Genomic DNA, 9,092 nt, shown 5'->3' with positions numbered 1-9,092 from the left:
TCAGAAGGCAGATCACAGATGCGTGTTTATTTGTTTGTTTGTTTGTTTTTGTTTTTTTTTCCATGGGTGATCGTATCGACCCAGTGGCCCTAGAATCTTGCGAGAGGGCTCATTCTAACGGAAATGAAAAGTTCTAGTGCCCTTTTTAAGTAACCAGAAAAATTGGAGGGCACCTAGGCACCCTCCCACGCTAATTATCTTCCCAAAGACACCAGATCAAAATTCAGAGATAGCCATTTTATTCAGCGTAGTCGAAAAACCTTATAACTATGTCTTTGGGGACGACTTACTCCCCCACAGTCCCCGTGGGAGGGGCTACAAGTTTCAAAGCAACAAGTTACATATAGTAATGGTTATTTGGAAGTGTACAGACGTTTTCAGGGGGATTTTTTGGTCGGGGGGTTGAGAATAGGGGAAATGCTGGGGGAACTTTCCTTGGAGGAATTTATCATGGGGGAAGAAAATTTCCATGAAAGGAGCACAGGGTTTTCTAGTATTATTTAAAAAAAATGAAAAATAAATATGAAAAAGTTTTTTAACTGAAAGTAAGGAGCAGAATCAAAACTTAAAACGAACAGAAATTACTACGCATATAATGGGCTCACCTCCTCCTAATACCTCGCTCTTTACCTTAAAGCATTTTTTAGTAATTTCAACTATTTATTGTACGGCTTTTGTGATTCAGGGGTCAATCTTAAGAAATTGGGACAAAATTTAAGCTTTAATGTAAAGAGCGAGGTACTGACGAGGGGGTCAACCCCCTCATATACGTAATAGACACATGAGAATGCAGCAGTTCGTTACGTAAGCTAATTTATGAGCTATGTATATCTTTTACTAATAAAAACATTTGTAAAAAATTAAAAGTTCTTGTTGCCTTTCTAAGAAACCAAAAAATCGGAGGAAAACTAGGCCTCCTTCCCCGCTCCTTTTTTCTCAAAATCATTCGATCAAAATTATGAGAAAGCCATTTAGCCAAAAAAAAAATATAAATATGCGAATTTCGTTTTAATTATTCATCTGCGGAGAGCCAAAATCAAACGTGCATTGATTCAAAAACGTTTTTTAACGTTTTTTTTTGTTCATTTTCATTTTCATTTAAAAAAAAATAAGTTTTTTAACGGAAAGTAAGGAGCGACATTAAAACTTAAAACGAACAGAAATTACTTCGTATGTGAAAGGGGCTGCATCCTCATCAACGCCTCGCTCTTTACGCTAAAGTTTTTCTGTTTTAAAGAATAGAGTTAAGAGAAAGAGTCAAAATTTAGCGTAAAGAGCGGCGTTGATGAGGAAGCAGCCCTTTTTTGATATCTTCAAATGAATATTGTTTCACAATTTTATCTTAATTTCAGGGGCCCCTCCAGCAAAGAAGCCGAGGATTAGGCGAAGTAGCGAGAATGCGTCCCCAATACATGGCGAAATTGCAGCCCCCTCTGCAGTCTCCCACCGAAGCTGCGAGAATATGTCCACTTCTGCTCTACAAGGCCATGACGTGGGCCCTTCTGTGGTCATCCAACAAAGCGGCAAGAATGCTGCCCCTTCGACCCCCATGCAATGCGATGATGCGCAGATGATCACCCTCAGCGTAAGCGTGAATTCTTTGACAAATCATGATATTATTTGAAAAGCTTAATTTCTTAGCGGTAAAAAGCTTAATTTTATGGTATGGTGAAACAGCTAAGATGCTGAGGACCTCTGTTCGCTATCCCTCGAGGCAGGTTTGATGGTATTGCCCATCCTATAAAATAGGTTTCTTTTCAGCTTTATAGTGGAGAAAATAACAGGGTGTCCTGTCGATAATTTTGAGGGGTTTTGAGGAACACCTAGGTTTAAAAGGAATGGACTTTTCATCATTATTTAACGGTGAAAAATAGGTTTTTATGCGAGGTAAATTTTACACTCTATAAGAACATCGAGAGTCCAAACTGGCCTAAAGTTACAGGCTGTTAAAGATAGCTCCTTAGTTCAATGCCACTGTTGGGGGCCCCTGGCCCCAAAGAAATGGGTTTTTCACAACAATGAAAATAAAATATTCGTTTATCGATTATTATCCTTTTTAGAGACGGGTACATAGCCCACTTTTAATAGCAAAACGCTACTTATCAAACTTTCCAAAATGTTTTATTGGGAGTAAACATATTTTAAATCGATTAAGAGAATATGGTCCAATATAAAAAAATGTTTAAAATCGATTTGGGAAAATACTAGCACGCCCAGTGGGGGGTTATGATTTAAAAAGTATCAATCAAAGGCGTCTTAATATTAGTGCATCACCTATTAGTATGCAAAAGGGCAGCGGACCCTTTACACCGCGCTTACATTCAAAAATCCTCAAGTTTTGAAACATGTTTATGAAAATATTGGCGAAGCGGAAAAGTATAAGCTCCCCACCCACACTTGCTCGAGTCGCTGGAGTTGAAATGAAGTTAGGGACAGAGTATTTACAGAGTGAGTCCAGCTACGCTCTTCATCAAAATCACAAAGTTCGCGGAAGTCATTGCCAAAGGACTATAGTCTTTTCTCCATTGCATATATTACAAGCAGATCTTTTAGCTTTTTATGGGATTCAAAGACGTCACTACAGTCTTTAGTTGTGTTGCTTACACTCAGTGTTTTTAGTCGCTTCGCATATGCCATTCCATTGCGCAGAAAGAGAGGTGATGAAGTTGATAGAGCCCTTGAATATACCTTTGAACGAGATTCTTTTAGAAAAATCCAAACATATCGGGGAAGTGAATTTTTTAATCTAAAAGTAAAAAAGATCCTATTGAAATACAATGCAACACTTTATCGCAGTCATAGTCAGATAATAGTTCGATTAATTTCGAGATATTGTACATTGAAAAATACTGCTACTTTTGTTCAAGATTTCTATAAAATAATCTTGATTTATAACCAATGTCCACATCGACTCCTGTCCAATCTTAGTCCTCTTGAAGTTCACCACGGTAAAAATACACTTTAAATGTTCTCTATCAGTATTCCACTGAAGGGAGGCAAGCCAAAAAGAAGAAATTTCGTTGCGATGATACAGTTCAAATTAATTGAACAACTAATACTTTTGAAAAGCGGAATTACTTGGGGTCCACTGAACTTTTTAAAGAGTCAAAAGTCTTAGACACTAAAATTATAACATATAATCTACTTGATATGAAAGACGAAGAGATTCTTGTCGGCTTTTACGAGTATTAATTCCAAAAAGTTAAAAACAATGGAATGCACCAAATTGAAAAAATATTAAAGAGTCGAACTCGCAAGGGTAAAAGCAAGTTTCATGTTCGCTGGTCAGGGTAGAGCTCTGATTTTGATTCTTGGATTGCCGCTGAAGAGGTTCACAGTGACTAATGATTTCTATGTGACATTAATGTCCTATGTCTCTGATCCACTATACATTGATTTGAATAAAACAAGTGACTTTTGACAAAACTGTCCCCAGCTATAAAATTAGAGGGAATGTTTAAAGTTGCTCTTGTTGATTGTATTCTTTAAAATACATATGATTTCCCGAGAAAAGACCGTATACATGACATAAAAGTTAGACCACATGATTGGCCACTCGCTACCGAGGAATGGATAGAATCAACAGGTGAATGCCCCTTCATGACATTACCATTCAAAAAATTAGGCGGTAAAAATTGTTTGTGTTGTGCTAAAACCAGAAGAATCTCCGTTCATGGTGCCATTCAATTTAACTATGCAATAGACCACGGCAAAATCTAAGATAGTTCTCCCGTTGTCAATAAGAAGGTATTCTCAACGATAATCTGAGATATGTTCTTTGTTTTAAACAAAATGTAATCAATGGTAAAACTGCTTGGAGCACCAGCGATATAGATTGTGTTATTTTTGCAGACTGTCCCCCCGGCTTCTCGTCTCATAGTTCTATTTTCATTATGCGTTCTTTTTGAGACATCGAGAGTCAGTAATACCAATATCCCCCTCCTGCATGTACTTGAACGAAAAACAACTCAGAAATACATTCCCCAATACAGTATAAAGCATCTTCAATATATTCCAGTTGACACTTCGTATTCGGAACTCTGTCAATTAACATTAAGAAGTGAAATGGACGATCATCTAGGAATAAAAAACAGTTTGGCCGTACTAACATGTCATTTTCGATCCATTCAATTACGGGATGGCTAATATAAAAACACTTTTGTTGGCCTTGATATTGATTGCTATGTTGTTACTCTTAGACCAAGACAATTGGGTCATGGAATAGAACATCACAAAGGTAGCTCTACTATGTCCGGATGCAGTCTCAGCAATTGGTTTGCTAAGTTTTTTGCACTGCTTTCCTCTTGCTAAAAAATAAATTGCTCCGGTTCCTACAGATTTTGCGTCCTCTACACTAAACGATTGGGGCTTTGGGAAGAATTTTAAAGAAAGTGTTTCACAGAATCTCAAGTTCTTCACGCGATCCCTTGGAGAGCGATTTAAATTCAGACAAAGTGGAAAAGGTTCCAAAAGGTCAAGAAAGACCTAATCACTCATCTGCCTCAACTCAGGCAGGTAGTGAAAAACATCACTCTTGACAGAAAACAAAAAGAAATCAAGATTAAATATTTTTAGATCCAAAAAGGATTTCTTTTTCTAGAAAAGGCATAGCTACCACATAAAGAGTTTCATCCTTCATTCAACTCATCTCTAAATCTTTTCTATGCAGAAAATATTTATTTGCTTGGAAAACTTGTTTACTATGAACTATTTTTATCTGCAACAACGGCTTTCTGAAAATGTTCATTTTCAAATATATTTCAGTGAAGACTATATCATGAATTTGAAGTTCACATATATGAATTTGCATATGATTGTCAAAAAATCTAATAGTGAAAAACCAAGTGTAGCAAAAGGGCTATCATATGAAAATTGTGTACTACACAATTTTCTTAGACAAATCAGTGTCTACATAAATGGAACGCTGGTAAGCTAAGCAACAATCTTTCAAATTATTCAAGTTCTATACAATCCATGCTGATGACTCCAATGTCTTATAAGAAATTGAGAGGTTTACCCATTTGAGATGAATAGAGAACGGACACGGGCACTAGCAATATACTTTGAGATATGACAAATAAAGATTCACACTTGGTTGGCGAAATAAATCATAAAATATTTAATATACCTCAATGGATGTCTCCCAATGTTAAGATGCATATAAAGCTACGACTTGCCTGGTAGTTGCCGCTGCATGTGATGTAAAAGCCTCTTTCACCTCGGCAACACTTCATGTATGAAAACAACAGGTTATGAGCTCTGTTGCTTTGGTAATTGAAAAATTAAGAGCTAGTGTAAATAATATCAAACTGCTTGTTCTGCATACAATCACGAATCAACGACATATTGCTACGGTTTCACATACCGACACGGATTTGGCACTTATCAATGGCCAAATTCATTCAAAACTTTCTTTGGCTTTTGTAAAAATTGCCTGTGCCATAGGATCATGGACAAACTTAGCAAATAAATTTGAAATGTTTGGACTTTCATCCCTTGTATTTAAAGTAAATGGAATTCCACACTACAATTTATCCTTTGATAAATTCTACAGGACGCCATATGAATTGACAATGCAATCCCTAGATCATAATTCGCAGCTATTCGTATAACCGATGAAATGATTGCAAAAACTCATGGTATCATTTATCCGATATGATTTGTATGATTTGTCCAGTACTCAAGATATAAGTAATGTCCGAATGTGCACAGTACGCTTATAGTTTACCTTTACCGAACCGTTGAAAAGGTGTATAGCATTAATCCCGCTAATTCAATTTGAAACATATTGGGAAATTACACCTGGAGGCAGCGTTCTATTAGACTTGGTACCATTAACACTAGTCAAATGATCAATGTATTCAGTTTAGATCCCACATGTCCAAACTTGGATTTCTTCGACCACATTCAATGTGTTAACAATGCTCTTAAAACTGTTAATAGTGGCCCAAAAAACTGTAAAAACGGTACATTGACTATTCATCTTTCAAATAGCGAAGAATATTGAATTTTTCAATTTTCTTGGCCTACCCTTTGCATTCCACACACCTTATATCAAACATTTTCTTGAGCAAAGTGGAAAATCTGTTATTCAAAATTGGAAGCAATTACTAGATTTCTCGAGTAAAAGCTGTGGCTTTTGTGCACTATTATACTTTATTTTTCGATGTCGCGGATATACTTACATTGAATTTCTGAGTATTTTTGCGGACAATCCTCGATTGAACGACTTTTTAGTTGAAACTACTCTTTCCTACCTGTATAATATAAATTTATATGCCCCAAGAGTAAAATGCTTTAAAAATGTTTGTGAATGGGTTTATAAAAAAGACTTGTGTGAACAAAAGAATCTTCATTCTCTAGATTTCTTTTTCTGCGTATAGGTGATTTCTTTTTCTACGTATAGTTAACTGTTGTTAATGATAAGTGGTGCCAGATCGTCAGGATTCAACTTGTACTCATCTTGACATGAAAAGTCAGGCTCACATTTTCTACAATATAATGTAACTTCATTTTTATTGTCTCTTCGTAAAGTCAGTAATACTATTTTGAAAATTCAGATGTTTCAGTGTTGCCTATTTGAAGCAGTATCACATACGATATTCTCATATGAAGAATCCCTTCAATAACAATCAAATGAAAGTCAGTAGGCTTATAATAATGGTACTCCGAATCTTCAGAGCGATGTCGTAAAACTGAGACTCTTATTACTCCAGCAATTGAAGCTTAGAACAGGTTCTTCCTTCCAAAATAATTTAAAACAACGATGATACTAGCCTCTTAAAAATAAACTGAAATCACGATTAGGGTTTTTTCCAATAATAAAAGGGTAAGTACTTTTCCATTGATCACGTTTATCATAGTGATAATCTGAGCATGGGAAACCTCTAGTGTGAGAGTTACAGACATCTTCAAGGCAGGAAGTACAGTCTTTAATTTTCAATGCGTATCTTCTATGCAATTTGCTTGGATTGCATAGTCTATGCTTTTCATTATAGTCATCAACAATAGTACAACTCTTACAGGATGGCCAGATGTCCGATGCATACGAACATAATAGACATGTGTAAAACATTTTTCAATATTGACTGTCTCACTGCCAAAAAAGATCTGACACACGATTGATAAAATGAATGTCTTCTAGGAGGAGGAGTAATCGAGTTACGTCACAAATCATATCAATCAATCCTGTTTAAACAGGATTTTTTTTAAATGTTGACTTATTTGCTGTAGCCTTGCAAAATGGCCGTCTTAAACGAATATCTAGCTAGTCTTGACTTAATACTCCTGCTGAAATGCTTCCGGTGTCGAGAGTGATGTTACATGGTGTTTTCATTTAGACCAGTGTCTTGCAAGGATGTGGACATCCTCCTGAGTATTTTTAATGGCTAAGAAGACCCCTGCCATGTCCTTCCATCTGGTTGGGGACGACCTTTTGGGCGTTCTCTGTCGTGCAGCACGGGATCAAAGTTAAAAATAGTTCGTGCGGGAGTGTCGGGAGGCATGAGAAGCAGATGTCTGTACAAACATAGTGTTCGATGGGCGGGTTTGACTGAGAAGGGTGTTTGAGAAGTTGACTCCAGGAGGTTCTCGTTGCTAACAAAATCGTACCAGCATAGTCCTTCAATGTGGCAAAGATATTTATTCGGGCTATATTTACGGTTCTAAGCACAGACTGAGTGGCTGGCCAGGTTTCGGCTCCGCAAAGAATCACGGATTCCACCGAAGCATTTTATATGCGCATTTTGGTCCTATGGCTAATAGAAGGTTTCCTCCACAAGGCACTTAGTCTTTCCGCCACTGCTGAGGATTTCACGATTCGGTGCATTAGATCTTTGAGGATTGATCAGTCATTTGAGAGGATAGAGCCAAGGTATTTAAATTCCTTAAAAATCTCAGCTGATGTGACACCAACCATTAACACTGGTGGGGGACGTGGTGAGTTACGGCACGGGGCTCAACAAACATCGCTTTTGTCTTGTGCCAATTAATCGACAGCCTCAACTTTCAGGCTTCATCAGCAAGGATCTGTAGGGCATCTGTGAGCTTCGATAGTAAATCAGAGACAAGAGCAAGGTCATTGGCATAGTCAGCATCTGAAAGTACTCTATCACCGTACTGCAACCCAAACTGGAGCTGGTTTATGGTCCAAGTCCTAATATAGTCGATGTCACAATTAAAGAGCTCTACAGCAGCAGCACCACCATGACGGACTCCAGTATTGATTTCAAAAGATGTGCTGCATCTGCCATTGACTTGCACGCAGCTCTCTGTCCCTTTGTGGAGCCGCTCGAAAAGGCTCCAGTACTTCGCTGGTAGTCCCTTTATTTTCAGTACGAGCCAGAGTGATTGCCGGTCGATAGAATCGAAAGCAGCCTTGAAATCCACAAAGGCAACATATGCTCTTTGTTGAAATTATCGACTCTTCTCTACCAGCTGACGCATAGTAAATATTTGCTCCATGGTAGACCTTCCTGGCATTAAGCCAACTTGTTGGATTTTTCGTTGGCCTCTGAGGAAAGTGGTACAGCAGTCCAAGAGGGTCATAGCAAAGAGCATCCCGGGCACAGAGAGGAGCGTCATGCCCCGATAGTTCGAGTAGATTCTATGACTGTCTTTCCGTTTCCAAAGAGGCAGAATGATGCCCCTCGACGTCTTTTGGAATCCATTCTGTATGAAATACTATGAAGAACACTATTTAGAGCCAGAGAAGGGTCGCTGCCCCACCATATTTCAGGAGTTCTGCAAGGATACCACAGGCTCCAGGGGTTTGGTTGTTTTTCATCCGTTTCGGTGATTTCATGATTTCTGTAGAGGTGAAAGGGTGCTGCTTACTCTCACACAGGGCCTTAGGGGTGTTAGATGCAACTTGAAGAGGGTCAGGGTCGGGCTGGCTAACACAATCCAGGTTTAGTAGTGAAGAGAAGTGATCCTTCCAGGCATGTCTTGCTAGTGCTTAAAACCGAATCCACAATATCATTTTGTTTTGTTCCAATAATTCAATAATTCAATAAGTCAATAAATAGAGAAAACGCATCCTGCCAATGAAGTAACTATTTTATACAATAGCCCAAGTACGGAGCATCATTTCT

At 37.9% G+C, this 9,092-nt stretch overlaps 1 protein-coding gene across 1 annotated transcript in view; it reads left to right on the top strand.

The window, feature by feature from the left end:
* The first annotated feature begins 1,419 nt into the window (after positions 1-1,419).
* The window catches only part of LOC136026924 (capon-like protein), a 235,660-nt gene continuing 227,987 nt past the window's right edge, over positions 1,420-9,092 (top strand). Inside the window, exon 1 of the mRNA XM_065703760.1 lies at positions 1,420-1,585. Coding sequence (XP_065559832.1) covers positions 1,463-1,585 — 123 coding nt within the window. The 5' untranslated portion in view covers positions 1,420-1,462. The remainder of the gene's footprint in view (positions 1,586-9,092) is intronic.

The sequence above is a fragment of the Artemia franciscana genome, chromosome 5, assembly GCF_032884065.1.
Source record: "Artemia franciscana chromosome 5, ASM3288406v1, whole genome shotgun sequence".
Taxonomy (NCBI): domain Eukaryota; kingdom Metazoa; phylum Arthropoda; class Branchiopoda; order Anostraca; family Artemiidae; genus Artemia; species Artemia franciscana.
Note: the sequence above shows the minus strand (reverse complement) of the source record. Positions and strands in the feature narration are given on the sequence as shown.